Source organism: Petromyzon marinus, chromosome 50 (genome assembly GCF_048934315.1).
Source record: "Petromyzon marinus isolate PM22_M1 ecotype Great Lakes invasive population chromosome 50, UKy_Petmar_22M1.pri1.0, whole genome shotgun sequence".
NCBI lineage: Eukaryota > Metazoa > Chordata > Hyperoartia > Petromyzontiformes > Petromyzontidae > Petromyzon > Petromyzon marinus.
This window is the reverse complement of record NC_133716.1, coordinates 10,867,805-10,885,364: the sequence shown is the minus strand read 5'-3', so window position 1 is coordinate 10,885,364 and position 17,560 is coordinate 10,867,805. Positions and strand designations below refer to the sequence as shown.

The window sequence follows — 17,560 nt, the reverse complement described above, 5'->3', positions numbered from 1 at the left end:
AAGAAGGTGGTATGCACGGAGGGATTCCTGGGTGTTATCAGTCCGGAGATTTTGTGTTGTTCTGCCCTGAATGCGAGGACTCCACGTGGTGTAGTAGCCCAACGCTCAGTAGCAGAAATGGCCAAGTATCCCAATGCAGCCTCGGAGGAGGGGGGAGGAGGGGTGTAGGTGAGACATCTTGCCCTGGGCCTCAGATCCGAGGGAGTCTCAGAAGGGCAGTGGGGGGGGGTGCAGGGAAGGAAAGAGGGGGGGGGAGGGGCTCAGAGGAGGCCTCATCTGGTGCTTTGTCCCAGGCGTCTGAAAACCTTTTGGCAGTCCTGGTTTATTGAGACTACGATTTTTGTGTATACGGTATGTTCTTTCGCACCATATGTAGGCAACCATGTCGGAGGTGCGGGGGGCTGGGAAGAACAACAAACTAAACACAAAGAGCAGTTCTAAAGAAATTCGTTTTCAATTTAGATGTTAAAAGTGCCAGCCTCCGTCCACCCACCATGTATTACCGTGGGCACTAGGGTATTCTTAATCAAACATAAACATTCTAAGCCAATTAAAGCAATAACAGATGTAAAATAATTGCACAAAACAATAATTGTAGGTTGTGACCGCTTCTTCCAAGTACTAAACTTTTTTTTATTTTACCAGGTAAGGCTCCACTGAGCTATGTTGCTCTTTTTCAGAGGCGACGTGGCCACAAATAATAGCTCACCGAAGTGGCTTATCCTCACGTGGCAATTTATAGCAGCAGCCAAATACGCTTAATTGTGTGACGTTGATTCTAAAAGGGGAGAGAAAAACCGAAGGACCCCGGAGAAAAATCCACGTGACCCACGTTGCAGAGAGACTCCGCGAACTCCAACAGTACGTCTGGCCAGTGTGGCAGAGTGGACAAAATAACCTCTAGGGCGGGGGGGGGGGGTCCCTAGTAGAGCTCTCTCTCTCTCATAGAGGTGGTCACACTATCGCAGGGGTGTGACGAGAAATGCCTCTTCCCACAGCGGCACGCGTTTCCTGTCCCGTGAGCTTACGGGGCGGAATTTGCATGTTGTTGAACGTGGAGGCCCCGACAGAACCAGGAAATGTCCTTGGCACCAACCTGACAAACGTCATTCCTGGATACCTTTGAAAAAATCACGTTGAACAGATAATGCGTTTAACGCCTTTTGAACGCTCATCACCTGTGCCTACCCTACATCATTTGTACTTAGTGCAGCGCTTCGTGTGAATGGACATCACGTGATGAAGATTGTCTTGTTTTTTTGTTCGGGTATACGGCCGCCGTTGACGATTCTTCCCGGGACTCGCACGCTGCTGCAGCGTCCATCGTCGCACCACGCGGCTTTCCCGTCACCCTCCAGTTAATACTGAATTATTTGGTGATGCTGAGTCTGCGGTAGCACACAGGCACGATTAGCTGTCTTGGGGTTGTTTTATTTGTCATAGTTATCTCTGGGTAGACATGGATCTGAAATTTACATCCCGCACTTTGCAACGAAAAGGATGTTTTCACCTTTCATTCCATTATAATGCGCGCCATGCACAGACCAGAACTGGTTTTAACTCTTATAACTGGTCTTCGAAGGACCTTGAAGAAGTCCCAATGCGGAAACAATGTATTTTTAGAGGTTACCATTTGCATGGGGAGCATTGTGGCATCTGAGACCAACACTTGGGACTTTCGCCTCCGCATCAAAGCTGCCAATGGAGATAAGCGCTGCCTCATAATGCTCAGTTGAGACTTTTGAATTTGATTATACAGAGTGAGGTTAAAGGTGCAGCTCTGAAATTGCTGGCTCACGCTGCTGCCGGTTGAAGGGCCTCCACGAGAGGTACAGTGAGGGAAAAAAGTATTTGATCCCCTGCTGATTTTGTACGTTTACCCACTGACAAAGAAATTATCAGTCAATAATTTTAATGGTAGGTTTATTTGAACAGTGAGAGACAGAAATAACAAAAAAATCCAGAAAAGCGCATGTCAAAAATGTTATAAATTGAAAGACATCGCATAGCCCAAATCAATGTCATTACCAAAGAAACAAGAACAAACTTACAGCAACCTGTCATACTCTTTGGTTCTTTCGGTAAAGTCACGTAGGTATAAAATAAAATAAACCACGACGTTTCGGGCGCAACACACAAACGTCCGTCATCAGGTGGGAAAGCGTGGTCTGCTGCTGAGGCAGACTGTTTTTTTTTAAAAGGGTTGAAATGAGTGTAGCTCAAGTGTCATAAAGAAGTGGCCGGGGCTTGTGATGTTAATGTGAGAAATTAGCATGTAACTGTAAGATAGGAGAGCGGCCTCCTAGACGAGGACACGGAAGTGGCTGTGTTAATGTGAATGTAAAATGGAAGAGTGGTGCAATCCAAAGGCATCAGTGCAACCCAAAGGGTGCAATCCAAAGGACATGTGAGCATGAGAGTGCAATCCAAAGGTATGAGAGTGCAATGCAAAGGACATACCTACGTGACTTTACCGAAAGAACCAAAGAGTATGAATTCCTGCAGTAACGAAAGCTTAAAATCAAGAACAACCAGTCACATTTACTCATACAACCACCAAACAAGCAAAAATGCCGTAAAACACAAATGACACAATCAAGATTCAACAGGCTTCCCCACACACAAACAAAAAAAATAAAAATCGAAAGCACTACATCTAAAAATCGAAACGTCACGAAAGAAAGTTTAAAGTAATCTTAGATGATGCTACGTTACGTGCTAGCTAGTTTTACTTCAGTTAGCTAACTGACCCCTCGATCACGCCACACAGAAAATGCTGACGTAGGCGTCTAGGCCAGCTAGAAGGCTCCGGCGTGTCTAAGAATACGCCCACCATGGCAAACTGGAAATCTGATTGGTTAAAGAATATGACAACAACATCGTCCCCATTTGCTTCAACAGCAGAGGGGATTCACTCGAAATTATGAAGGCCGCAGGGTAGATTTTGAGCTGCACTGGAAGCAGCGCAACTGAGGGAGCGAGTAGCAATGAAATTACGTCAATAGACTGATAGGTAAAATACATAGAGCATTAAATCTTGACTTAAAGCTTTCGTGACTGCAGGAATTCATATTTTTGGGTCTTTCGGTAAAGTCACGTAGATAGGTTCAAAGAAAATAACAAAATTACAAAAAAACTACAACGTTTCGATCACAACACAAGCGGTCGTCATCAGGAGAAAAAAGAGTGAGGAATTATGAAAATATATAATTTTCTGATTCTGACAACCTCTAGGCCAGCAGAGAAGGCCTTGCTGGCCCTGACGGCCCGCCTCTGCCTCCTGGGGGTGCGAGATGCCCTTTCTAGGGGTGCGAGACAGGATCAGATTCTTTTTTCGAAGGCAAATCATCAAAAGACAAATTAAGTACGGGCTTGTAAGTGCAACTACTTTGTTTCATCAAACCCTGTGTGTGTTTATTAGCATTGTACTTTTTTTTACGATTGAGAACCAAAGGGGTGGAAGGCTGCAGTAAAGGATCACAACCACAGCTCTCGAGTCTCTTCTGGAGGGTATTTAGCCTACTCTTCCACGCGAGTATTCACGCTTTACCCCATCACACGCGACGTAGCCAATCAACGTACTGTGGTGTGCCCATATATACCGCTGGGGAGACAGAGACGGGGGAGGACTAAGGGATTTGCCCATTGCTTCATCTGCCACACCAGAAGATCGAACGGGCAACATCTGGATTTCAAGTCCAGTGTGCGAACCATTACACAACAGCAGTACGGTATTCTCCATCTGACCAGAATGGAAGAGTAGGCTAAAATACCCAATGGGTGTGGCTTGATTCAGCCCATCATTCTTCCGGGTCGATAAAATGAGTCCCACTTTTGGGGAAGCCAACAACGGTGGTTGTTCTAAAGCAGCCGGTGGCCAACCGGCGTCTCCCGAGCCGCACGCGGCTCTTTAATCCACCACAAGCGGCTCCACCGAAGGGGCATAGCGTAGCACGTGCTATCACAGAAGTAGCAAGTAATAATGAGTGTCTCTGGTGCTGCTCTGAAAACTGTCAATATATACACACTTACATACAGTGTGGACTTGGCTCTCTCAGAACTCGCGGGTACCTTTTAGCCCCTGTCCCATGCAAGTTGGCCGCCCCTGCTCCGTAGACTTTCTCACCCCCACCATGCGAATGTTAAATTTCTACCGCTGGCTCGGGGACGTAAACGGGATATGAGCATCACTGGCAGTGCAATTTGAGCTGGATGTGACTTTGACTTTTTTTTTTGTCACGAACCGCAGTTACAACACGGCCGTGCGGTTTGGAGGTCAGTCGCAAAACCCCGCTGCGTGGTGATGTTGCCCGTACCCGGCGTAATGAATGTGATGATGGAAATTTGCTTTATTGCGCAAACGCGGATGAGATGGATGTGTTGGCCGTGCTGTTAAGCCACAGTCTGGCAAAGAGCTTCTCGCAATTAGCGGCTGTAAAATACAAAGTTAACCACTGACCAGGTACAGCCATGCGTGCATGCGAAGGTAATTGTCTTCCCATTAATGGCCACAAAGTTGTGCTGCACAGTAGAAGAGGCTGAATAATGTATGGAGCAATGCTGAGCAAGTCCAAATTAATAAACTTAAACGATGGCTGTAATAGCGGCCAGCCATAACCACTCAGACATCTGCTGTGGAATGATAAATTAATAAACCTTCCAATAAGAATTTTTCTGACGCACCAATGTCCTCGGAGCTTAAGTCGATATTCATGTTGTGTATTATGTTTATCTCAGGAATCGGTTGATCCAATGGAAGCATTTTACCACAAAACACTATCTGTAGGTGCTGCTGTGACGTCAAGGTTAGCAGCACTCATGGACTTGCGGTCCAGACGTCGCCGGTTACATTTTGATCTCTCGGCGCGGCAGTTGGTACGACCATGCACTTTCATAAATCGCTCCCCACCCTCTGTCCACCCCACAGCATAAATGGGTACGCTACAGTTAGTCGATCGACAGGTCGCGTACTGTGTCGCTAGGTGTGGGTACTCCCACGCTATTTTAAGATGTCTGGCCCACGTGGAAGAGTAGGCCAAAGTAACCTCTCGTGGGGCTTTCTAGATCTCTCTTCAGCGGAGGCCCTTCTGTCTGCAGTGGAGTGAGCAGGTCATTGCATTGCTGCGCCTTTACCATGAGCTTTGACTCTTTTGATGACCGTTCGTTCGTCCGCGGTTGATAACTGAGCAGGCCAAATCACCTTCCAGAGGGGCTCTCCAGAGCTGCCTCTGATAGAAGCCTTTCCGCTCACAGCGGTGTGAGCAAGACATTGCAGGGCTGCACCTTTTCACTGTTAATGTAGTCGGATTGCCCGAACCTACCAACCAAAGACATCCCACCCCTAACCCATTGTACACTCTCACCGCCCCCTAAACCCACACACTGGAAATGTGAAACCGGGTAACAATTTCGGGCCAAGTCGACGGGAATTAATGAATTGCTACTCACGAGCAAAACACTTTTCCAAATGGGCGGAACTGGCGGTGCAGGGTTTCTATATGGACCAGGGCTGGGCATGGGCCCCCCACCTTCATCAGCGCGGAGCCGTACGTCCACACAATGAGAACATAAAAAAAATAGTCGACCCCGAGTAATGTTCACGTTTGGACGTCGGGGTCCGTCTTTTGCAGACACGTCCGATAAAGTCTCAGGCACCTTTTAATTAACCTTCTGAATTGCATGCGTGTATTGTTGAACGTCTTTCGCTCCGTACGTAGCCATCCGTGCTAATGGGAAGGGGCGGGTATCCCTCTTACGCTTAACGTGCTGCGCACGATATGTGCGCGTGTATCGTCATTGTATCATCGTTATCATCGTCAGCTGTCATCAATCCACTGCTGGATGAAGGATTTCCCAGGCCGTCGGGCAGCTCTCTTGAGCCTGCGATGTAATTATTTACTAGGCGCCTGCATTGTTGGCACATTTTATTGCTCCATTTCCATGGTGGACGTGCCTCTTGGACGCATTCTGCTCATTGCGCTGCCTCTATCGTCGCTAACCTTGGCTATCGGCCATCGTGCCTTCGAGCGACACGTCTTGCCCAAGCCCGCTCGCTTCTTCTGAACATTTTGTTGAATTCTGTCTTCGACTTGCGTACGTCCTGCAGTTGTATATTGGCTTAGATACTGTGGCGACGTAACGGAGCCTCATCATACGCTCTGTTAAGTAATAGGGCGTGCGTTCAAGGTGAGGGCAGAGAAAGCGCTTCAAGGATGTCCTCAAGGCCAACATGAAGAAGTGCACCATCGACACGGACTCATGGGAGACTCTTGCTCAGGGATCACCTCAAATGAAGACACGGAGTCGTATTTCAATGATGCAAACGTTTTGAAACAGGAAGAAAAAAAAGCTGGAACGGCAGAAACGGCACGCTGCAGCCCGACTAACCCAGTTCCACCCACCCACTCTTTCTGGACACACGTGTATGCCCGAGCTCCGGCAAGAATCTGTCAATCCCAGATCGGTCTATCCAGCCATCTTCGGAACCACAGATACTCCAACTTTTCTATGGAAGACAATCATCCTTGATTGCGAGGGATAACCTATGACGATGAATAACAATGGTATCAGGTCAAAGTGTCTCCTTCCTCTTAAAATATTTAGGGTGGTATCTAAGCTATTGATAAAAGTACCAAAGAATGGTTGCGCCAATGGTTAGTGCGCCATTGACCCTGAGACGCGAGCTCCGATCGCTGGCCACTGATAACCCCGGAGGCGAGGGCTCTGTGAATTGGTCTTGGGCGCCCCTTGACTATCCATCCCCCATCTCGACTCGGCCCGTTCCCCTTCCTCGCGCTGCGCTCGCACAAAGGAGGCACTCCTCCGACAAGCCCCCAGACAAACTCTTTTGCACAGACTATTCAACTCTGCTGTCTCAAGTCACTGGTCCACCTTGCAGCGAACCCATGATTATGCCGATTAGATGCATTGTCTGATATGCATATTGTTCACAATTGCACCCAATAAACAAAAAAGTCTGGAACTCCCAAAACCCCCCCTCTCAACCAGCTGTGCATTACCAACTCTCAGCTCCTGTTGCAAGGTCAGACTCAAGACCTTTCCTTTATTTTCCCGCTGCCTCTGACTGACGGGCCTCTCTCGCTCGAGTAAATGCGCCCACTGTTCCTGTACGGCTTCCAGAAATGCCGTCACATTTAGGTGCTTTGTAAATCAACGGGTCGAAGCGGTGGTGCCGCGGTTAGCCAGAACCAGAGCTCGGAACCCGGTAACCCGAGTTCGATTTTTGGCCGCAATGAACATCGTTTGGCGAGTGGTATCAGGGAACAGTCCTGATCCCCTGCCCAGACGAACTAGCGTGGTGAAGTACAGTATGGTGGATAAACAATATTACCAACATGGTGTGGGGAGGCTTTCACCCATTGGTGGATTGAAAATGTTCGGAATTTTACAAATCCGAATTGTATTGCATTGAACAATTTCTGGTGTGCCTGTGTGTTCTCATAATATCCCATTCTCAAATATTTGATTGGCCCTCTTTTTGCACAAACGGCACTGATTAGGTCGCCGAGGAATCGATACTTGAAGAGACACCAGTGGCTAGAGTTCATGCGAGGGTGACTGAACGATGAACTCTCCGGACAGCTGGTGCAAAGCTATCTCATCAGGTTTGCATACATTGCTTAATTTTTTTTTTACGGAGAAACATAGCGTGCATCTTCGCTGTCCTTCCCTAATGCGGCTCTCGTCGGCTGCAAAGAGTGAAGGTGACCCCTGCTTTTGCCCAGATTGTAAGCGGTGCTGCTATTTCCGTGCCCTGTGTTTGTTTTTTTTTCCCCGTGGTTGCTTCAGATGTTGCTCAGACTCCTCGCCTCTCATTGGCCTCGGGGAAGCAGGGCTGGGCTTGAGATCGCCACCCTAGCCGCCGTTTCACAGATCCTCCCCTCCGTCCGAGGCCAAATTGAGAACGCGTCCGGAATAACCGTCCGAGGTGTCGGACGGGAGGCGGGTGAAACAAAACGGTGCGGCAGTTTCGCTTCGCGGCGAGCGCCGTGATATTTTGCACTTAAAGCCTCCCACTGTAAAACTTCAATTGCCATCCGTTTCGTGTGACTTCTGATTTCCCCCGTTGCCCATTCCGTCTGCCCTCGCCCCTGTCTCGTGCACTCGGTCTCTCTTCCCACTAACGTGGGGATCTATCCGGGGATCTAATTTCAGCCCGGGAAGAAGGTGCCTCACCGATGGAAACCAATTAAAAACAAAACGTGGCTGGAAATTGAATGACAGTGGGCTCAGGGCTTGGGGATGTTCCTGTGATGTTAAGGTTGGCAAACTGGATTTGCAATCTGGAGGTCGACAGTTCCATCTACCTGGTTCGGTTAGTTAAAAAAAAAGGTCAAGTTTCTTAAATCGCCACAACCTCTGTCTCGCCAGCGGTGTAAATGGGTTCACAATGGTTAGTCGATAGACAGGACGGATGTGGTGGGTTCAAGATGTGGGTATTCCCTCTTTTTCCAAGACATCTGGCCAGTGTGGATGTGTAAGACCAAAATACCTACTGGAGGAGGGGCTCTCCATCCCTCTCGGTAATTGCAGGGCTGCACCTTTGCCTTTACCAGAGCTTGAAATTTCAACTGCGGAGCCCGTTGTTTTGCCTTTCTCTGCGTGACTCGGTTTGCGGAGGACCCGTATAAGTGGCTGCACGTGCCAGAGATTGACTCCGGGGCAGGGTTTGCAGCCCTATCAAATATCAGCAGCCCAGACGTTTAATAAAGCAGGTTTTACTCTTCTTGGAAATGCCGCGGCGAATTGCACCCCACGCTCACGTGAGGTTAGGCTGACGGACGGCCTCTATGGCTGTAAAAGATAGTCAGGCTCATTTATTTTCCTCCAAATACAGTACAGGGCTGTTGCTGGTGCTTACGATTATAGCCGAGTGAGTAATGCGTCGTCGCTTGGTGTCTTTGATTTTTTTGAGCACCGGTTAAATTAGTACCGCGGTTGGGGGGATTTAGGGAAGTACATGCCGATTGTCCATTTGAGAAACTGGCACCGTTTGAAAGAATAAAGGTGGCCAAGTAGCTAAATGCAATGTCACAGCACTGAGCCTGGGTTGGATCCGGGGTTGTAGCCGCCCGTAGCCGCCCGTAATTGAAACTGATTCTCAAGTGTAGCGAGTTGATGGCTTCACCCCAGTCGCAAATAAATGGATGCAACGAAGCCCTTCACTTGGCTTTAGTTGCAGCTCTTCAAATTAAAAGCTTTCGGGTGTCGCTGTTTACGCGACGGACTCTCGCTCCCTTGTTGATTTGGCTTCCGGCTCGAGCGCGAACGTTTGTCCAGTTTGACCGCCATCCGGCGAACGCCTCCACAGCTAGGCCACGTGAGGCAGTGACGCTGCCCAAGTGTGACTAGAAGCCGATTGAAGGGCCCCTCGGTGGTAGTTCTGCAATGTCGTCTTCCGCGGGCAGTTCTCCAACACGAGGCGGTGCCCCTTGGGCATTGAAATGATGGGTAAGGTAAAGAGCTCTGCGTTGCTGAGGCATTTAAAGCAAGTGCCCTAATAATGCAAACCCTCATCCCTTTTCTGAAAGGGTTCCGAATGGAAGTGTCTTCATCACACGATGAGACGGAGAAAGCCCATTTGGGATTTAATTGGGAAAAAGGAAAAATATATAACAGATAAAATGAAGTTTTTTTATCACTGGAGTTAGTCCATGAACAGAGACGAGCAGAGTCTGACACTCAATTGGGGAGAGAGGCACTTTGACTTGACTGTACTTTAATGTCCATTTCGCCTCCCATTGACTCATCCCACAGTTGAAACTGCTTATGAAAACCATTTATTTGTTTAATACTTTATGGAGGTATGTTAGCAGTGTCCTTATCCCCTGGGCGCTCGAAAATGGTCTCCTTGGAAACTCTGGGCTTCATTGCACACTTAAAAAAATTACCTTCACTTGATGTCCCTACTGGGATATCGCCACCCATAAAAAAAAACACCCACACACGGCCCACGATGGTTTCATGATGTTTACAGTCGAACGCAGAAAGCTTTTTGTTGGCTCCACAAATTCGCAGCTGAACCTGCGTGCCTTTAATGTTGGCTCTTGCCGCTGCAGCAAGCGCTAAAATCAGGGGCCTTTCCGAAGCTGTTGCCCCGTTGCCATGAAGACTGGCCAGCGAGCCGGCCTGGCCCACTTGCCCCAACTTAAGCAGGCCAACCCCGGCGCTAAGCGGACTTCTTAAGTTGGGCCGTGTGGTGGCTGTCTTCTCCAAGTGAGCTGCACGCTCTCAACCCGGGCCACCCGCAGAACCACACGTGCGACATTGTGTGGTCAACGCGGGAGAGCGAAACAGGCGGTCAATCGTGATCCTCTTTTTAGGTGAACTTCAGGAATTCGATGTTATCACAATAATAGATATGTTTTTTGTTTGTTTGTTAGGAATTGCGTGACCTAATCGAAGCTACCGTTAAAAGTTGTGGGGGAAAACGAACGCTTCCTTTTGGCCATGGACGAAGGCAGGGCCAGGGGAGGGTTGCAGAGGCTGAGCCCTACGGAGCCGCACGGCTCTCGAAGCGCAGGCGATGCAGATCTCCGAGCCGTGCTGGAACCATCCAGGGCCATTCCTAGGGCCGCAGAACGGGCCGTGGACGCGCCGGCCTCGGTGATCGCGCGGGGGCTCGCAGTGCGAGTTTATCGCTCGAGCCTACGCGGCTGCGACCGTCACCGTGCGATGTTTTAAGATGCGCGCCTCGCTGGGACGCAGGAGGGGATCATCCTCCTCTTCCTTCAGCTATCACCTCGCCGCCCGCCATCAGCAACGCTCCCCCATAGCGGAGACGGGACATGAGCGGGCGAACGGCTGTTGCTTCAAAGCGGAGGGGGATAAGAGTGCAGCCGGAATGCGGTGACTGGCTTGGGTTTGTATGTACGTACGTTGAACTTGTTTTGCACCGTAATGTGGCCAGCCGTGCTCATCGGAGGTGCGGAGCTGAAAGGACAACAAACTAAACACAATGCAGTTATTGGAGGCAGCATTTTACAACGTCGATAAAGCCGCAGCGTCTCCGTGCTCGGATGAGTGCTGTTCGCAACTTTTACCGGTGGCTTCGGTTAGGTCACGCTATCCCCAAGCAAAAATCTATTATTGTCATTCTTCTCTCGTCTGGCTTGTGTCGGGAAACCATTATGGATTCGGTTGTGAGTGATTCATCCATTCAATTGCTTTATCTAAGAGAGGGCGATTTGCAGATGCACCTACCACCTTAAGTGTTCATATTTCGGGCAGTGCGAAGTTGCACGGTCCGTGTGTGGACCGTATAACTGTGTTGCTGGCCCCCGAGTTGGTGATTCAAGGCCTTAAAGTGCACCTAGCCTGGCATAAGCGCCGTGATGACGTCCCCCGCCACTTAGTGGCAAATGGCAGTTGTTGTTGAGTTGACGATTCCACATTCCTGCGATTGGGGGAGGGGGCCTGCCTCTGTCTGCAAGACGACACCCCACAAAATGGCACTCACAAGATGAAAATGTTTCCTCAAACCCAGCGGTGTGTAATTTGCCATCTCGACGCATGAGTAATTAGCGGCCAACATGTACGTACTGTATCATTGCCCAGAGAATCCATTCAAGACCGCATCACAGATTTGAATGAATGAGGTGTCATTTGAAAGTTTGAGTAGATTGTTTCCAGGTGTAAACAAATAATTTGGCTAAATTGTTTAGCTTTTTGGAGTTGCTTATTCAAGCGATCGCTTAGAACACCATGGTGCATGAGACACTTCTGTTTTAAAATAATCCAACTGATAGGCATGAATGACTGTTGATTGTCACGTGAGTGGTAAATGTCTGACAAGGGCCAGTTGAGTGTCACGTGAATGTCACATCACCCTGTCTATAGGACAGGCTGCACCTCCAGGATTCAAATATGACTTTAGTGGAAAAATATTCTGACTATCCTTTGTTGATGTTGTCAAGGAGGTCCACTGCCCACTGGAGAAATCCAATTAGCTAGCTATGAAGCTCTTTTTCACAGATGTGTAATAAATCCGTTATATTCCAGTATTTCATGTTAGTTTTATATGACTGGCAAAACACGTCATTAAAGACATGGCCTGACATTGCAATGCTTGACCCTCCGGAAAATGGGCCTTTCGCATTCATGAAGCCTTTATTGGCACGGATATATTTTTATTGCGAAGAATACGAAATAGAACACTTGACTCGATTATATTCTCACGAGTGCGGTTGCGGACAAAATGCATCGTTACAATGCTTGCAATGTGGTGAAACGCATCGCTTTTTTCGAACGGCGAACGCGAATGTTTAACCTTCATTTACATTTGCCGGTAATTAAAACGCCTTCGGGCCATTTGAGTAAGAACTGCATGGGGGGGTTCCGCATTTGAATACCCTAATTGGGTTCAAGGCGTTGAGTTCACATCTTGCGCGGTGCCGTTGTACATTTCGTAAATTATTTACTGTCAAAGACAAAAATGAAATCCACAGACAGGTACAGTGTCCGTGTAATAAAGGGGGCCCCGGTGAGAATAACTAAGCCAGCATAAGCAGACGAGAGATGATTGAAAAATGTAATCATTTGTAGCGGCTTTACATATGCTCGGAGTGAAAAAAAATATTTTTATATTCGTAGTCTTCTTGGAGGCAGCTGCTTATGGGAACGGTTCACAACCAAAGGCGCAACTATAAGTGTTCACTTGTCTTCTGTACAGAGGAGATGGTGATGATACGGCCGTGATGTTGTGGAGGTTTATGTGTTGCAATAGCAACAAAAATCTCACGGTGAAATTGTAACCTATTCTGAAACAAGGTCAGAAATAAAGAATGCATACGTGACCTCTGTCATTCATCACAGGGAATTTTACAGTACACATGCGGCATCCTCTCATCAATTTTGGAGGCCGTTTCCTCTTTGTATTTGTCATATTTACCACCGGGGTTTTTCCCGTCCGGTTTTCGCAGCCTCGTGGACCATTGCCCAGCGGCTCTTTCGTTGCCAGCGCCTGACGTCATTGGCCGGGTTGCCAACGTCTCCTGGTGCCGAGTGGGAAATGGGACGGATGAGCCCCACGTGCTTTCAGTCGGCCTGTCACGCTTGCTTCTACGTATGTACGTTGCAATTATTTCGCGCCGTACGTAGCCAAAACATCCACAGGCCCTTTTTTGGTGAATTCACCGCTGGATGGGGACCTCGCCACACTTTGTGGCTCATGGGGGGTTATGTGACCATATTTCACCACACTGGCCTGTGTGTGTTGCTGTCGACTGACGAGCGGAAGGAAGGACCTGTACAGATGCCATTGACGTCAGCCTTGCCTTGGGTATTTTGACTCGGGTCTCCAGGTTCGTAGAGCAGTGTGCTAATCACTCGAGCCCACCGCTCGATCCGGTGAGAACACTGAAAGCAAATTGTGGACTGGGTCTGGAAAAGGTCGGCTGGGCATATTCGTAGTGTGACACCCCGCCTCTATCAGTAACAAGGATAAGGCAGATTTAACATCTGTGCCCTGTCGCCGTATGTCCAGATGTCCTGCAGATCGTCGCTTAGAGAAGGGAAGAAATCCACGGGAGCTGTGAAGGCAGCATTGTGAAGCTGCTCGACAGACTCTCGTGTGGCGTCTTCATCTTTATTCTATTTTTCATCCCCCATTTAGAGTGGTGGTTCTCAACCTTTTTGGTATCATGACCCCCCCCCCTCCCCCCAATCAATACCGCTGGTCCCCGTGCTCCCCCCCCCCCCCCCTTGCCAGGTCACAAGGCCACAGTGCACGGAGAGGTCACATGGCGGTGCCTCGAGTCAACGCGATGTCGGCGAGACGCTTGTTTTACGTTGCGTGTTTTGTGTCGGCGAGGCATGCGTTTCACGTTGCGTGTCAATGGGATTCGCCGCTGTTACGTGGCGCTTCATTGCGCGCACGCGCACATTTCTCCTGCGTGATATCCACGCCGCAGCCTGCATGCATGTGTGTATGAATGTAGTAAGTATGTTGAAGTTCTTTCACACCGTATGTAGCCAACCGTGCTAATCGGAGGCTTTCACGCCCACCCCCGACCGCTGGTTGAAGCGTCCCAATCAGCTTGCGGTCTGAGCGGTCGCCCAATGGAGCAAGCGTAATGGACGAATCGGCGAGCCAGTGCGCTTTACGCACAGCATCGGTTCTGTATCGCGAATCGGTGATACACGACCTTCCGTGCCTTGCACACTGGAAGAAAGGGATGATGGTGCCAGTCGCGAATGTACGTACGTATTATGTTAAACTTCCTTCGCACCGTATGTAGCCAACCGTGCTAATCGGAGGTGCAGGGGATGGACAACAAACGAATCTGGTTAGGTGCAGAGCAGAGGAGCCCTGTGTGTCTCTGTCTGGTGGTGCTCATCTCGATCGGCATCACTGAACTCCGGTCATCCTCGCAGCAGCAGCAGCAGCAGGGTCGACTTGTGGCTGACCATCAAACAAAGACGGTTGCCGCATTGCGCGCCTTCAGACGCGCTTCTGCGGCCGTCTGGAACGCTCTTGCTTCCAATATTAGGAAGCGACTGGAGCTATGCACTTTTAAATCTGCATTGAAAACTAATTTCTTTTGCACTGATTTTTTACAGTGGCCGGAATGTCTCATAGGACATGCTGCTATTGACTTCCAACAAAAGTAAAAATGTAAAAGTCCTGCTCAACTGAGCACTCTTCTCCTGTATACAAACCTGAGCCAGCGGTGGAAATTCCACATTCCCATGGCAGGGGCCACACTGCCCATAGGGCACCACTACTATATGGCACTCATTTATAAACTCAACAATCATGGTTATCATAACATTCAAAGCTAAAAGTACAGCCCTGCAATTGCTCACTCACGCCGCTGCCGCCGCTGCTACTGCCAGAAAGGTCTCCACTCGAGGAAGTGCTGGAGAGAAGCTCTATGAAGGTTCACCCATCCACGCTAGCCAAGCGTTTTGGAAGAGGTGCAAGTACCCACGCTTTACCCCACCACACGCAACCTACCAATGGACTAACCGCGGTGTACCCATTGAAACTGCTGGGTGGACAGATACAGGGTTGCGGGTGGGCGGGGGGGGTTGAGTGAAGTTTACAAAACTTGCAGCTTCGGTGCAGCTGCCGCGCCGGGAGATCGCATCAACCCGGCGGCATCTGGATTGCAATTATATTGCGATAAACATAACGCGACGGTGTCGCTGACGGCGTTAACTTATGGCGCGCGTTTGGCTCCGTGCCTGCAGCAAGCTATCGTCGCGCCTTCAGGGCCCAACGAGGCTTGGAAGGTGAGATTAGGGGCCTGCCGGCCGCCGACGGCTCCGCTTCACTCGCTGAGCAATGGGCGCTTGCGTCGCCAATGGATAGAAAAATACGCACCTTCATTTGCCTGATGATTGTCCCTCCGGCTACCTCGGCTCAACGTTGAACACACGGCTGCCCCATTCAACAGTTGTTGTTGTTGTTGCGGTTCTCGCGGGCAGTACATACCCGCTGTCGTTCCCGCTGTCGCACGCCCCTCTGTGTGTGTGCGTGCGCGTGTGTGGGGAGCGGTCGTGTAGCGTTTAGCGTGCAGCGCTACAAACCCCGGCGACCCGGGTTCGAATCCCGCTCACGGTCAACAGCACCAGTGACGATTATGTGAGCCGGTTCTGGGACTCTGCTAGGTCGACTCAGCATAAACTGAGCACCTGGCGCGGTGTTTAAACGTCGCCACTAGGGAGACAAAGGCGGCCAGGCGTAGTGCTGGCCACCCACCCCCTTCGTGTGCTATGCCGGCCTTCACAGGTGCTGCTCCCGCGCAGCACTTGCCCCAACAGTCTGTTACAGGCTACACGGCGGATCTTTGTTTTTTGTCTTGATGATGATTGCCACTATCGTCTGCTTTTCCATTCACAGTTCCTGTGCCTGAAGAACATCCGCACGTTCATCAACTGCTGCCACGAGCAGTACGGCATCCGCAAGAACGACCTCTTCGATGCCTTCGACCTGTTCGACGTGCGGGACTTCGGGAAGGTGAGCCCCGCGGTTCTCTACTGCTACTAACGCTAAACTATTTTATTTATTTTACCAGGTAAGGGCCCACTGAGCTACATAGCTCTTTTTTTTGTTTTTAAGCGACCTGGCCATCACAAATGATAGCCCAACGAAGTGGCCTGTCATGAATGCATTTACAGCAGCCAAATAAGTTAAACGCATGTTAATTCTCAATGTGGAGCGAAAAACCCCGAGGGCCTGGGAGATAAATTCGTGTGACCACGGGGGAGAACATGCAAACTCCAAATTTACAGGCTTCGTCAGAGTCGGGATTGAACCCACGGCCTCCTGTATACAAGGGGCGAGGTAGTTAACATCTCTGTATACAAGGGGCGAGGTAGTTAACATCTCTGTATACAAGGGGCGAGGTAGTTAACGTCTCTGTATACAAGGGGCGAGGTAGTTAACATCTCTGTATACAAGGGGCGAGGTAGTTAACGTCTCTGTATACAAGGGGCGAGGTAGTTAACGTCTCTGTATACAAGGGGCGAGGTAGTTAACGTCTCTGTATACAAGGGGCGAGGTAGTTAACGTCTCTGTATACAAGGGGCGAGGTAGTTAACATCTCTGTATACAAGGGGCGAGGTAGTTAACATCTCTGTATACAAGGGGCGAGGTAGTTAACGTCTCTGTATACAAGGGGCGAGGTAGTTAACATCTCTGTATACAAGGGGCGAGGTAGTTAACATCTCTGTATACAAGGGGCGAGGTAGTTAACATCTCTGTATACAAGGGGCGAGGTAGTTAACATCTCTGTATACAAGGGGCGAGGTAGTCAACATCTCTGTATACAAGGGGCGAGGTAGTTAATATCTCTGTATACAAGGGGCGAGGTAGTTAACATCTCTGTATACAAGGGGCGAGGTAGTTAACATCTCTGTATACAAGGGGCGAGGTAGTTAACGTCTCTGTATACAAGGGGCGAGATAGTTAACATCTCTGTATACAAGGGGCGAGGTAGTTAACATCTCTGTATACAAGGGGCGAGGTAGTTAACATCTCTGTATACAAGGGGCGAGGTAGTTAACGTCTCTGTATACAAGGGGCGAGGTAGTTAACGTCTCTGTATACAAGGGGCTTGGTAGTTAACATCTCTGTACACAAGGGGCGAGGTAGTCAACATCTCTGTATACAAGGGGCGAGGTAGTTAACATCTCTGTATACAAGGGGCGAGGTAGTTAACATCTCTGTATACAAGGGGCGAGGTAGTTAACGTCTCTGTATACAAGGGGCGAGGTAGTTAACATCTCTGTATACAAGGGGCGAGGTAGTTAACATCTCTGTATACAAGGGGCGAGGTAGTTAACATCTCTGTATACAAGGGGCGAGGTAGTTAACATCTCTGTATACAAGGGGCGAGGTAGTTAACATCTCTGTATACAAGGGGCGAGGTAGTTAACATCTGTGTATACAAGGGGCGAGGTAGTTAACGTCTCTGTATACAAGGGGCGAGGTAGTTAACATCTCTGTATACAAGGGGCGAGGTAGTTAACGTCTCTGTATACTAGTGGCGAGGTAGTTAACATCTCTGTATACAAGGGGCGAGGTAGTTAACAT

General features: G+C 49.3%; 1 protein-coding gene across 13 annotated transcripts in view; it reads left to right on the top strand.

Moving 5' to 3' along the window:
* LOC116953091 (guanine nucleotide exchange factor VAV2-like) overlaps window positions 1-17,560 on the top strand; it is a 232,420-nt gene that overhangs the window by 9,359 nt on the left and 205,501 nt on the right. For all 13 annotated transcript variants that reach the window (XM_032972920.2, XM_076074863.1, XM_032972932.2 and 10 more), the window contains one exon: window positions 15,866-15,982. In XM_032972920.2, coding sequence (XP_032828811.1) covers window positions 15,866-15,982 — 117 coding nt within the window. The remainder of the gene's footprint in view (window positions 1-15,865; window positions 15,983-17,560) is intronic.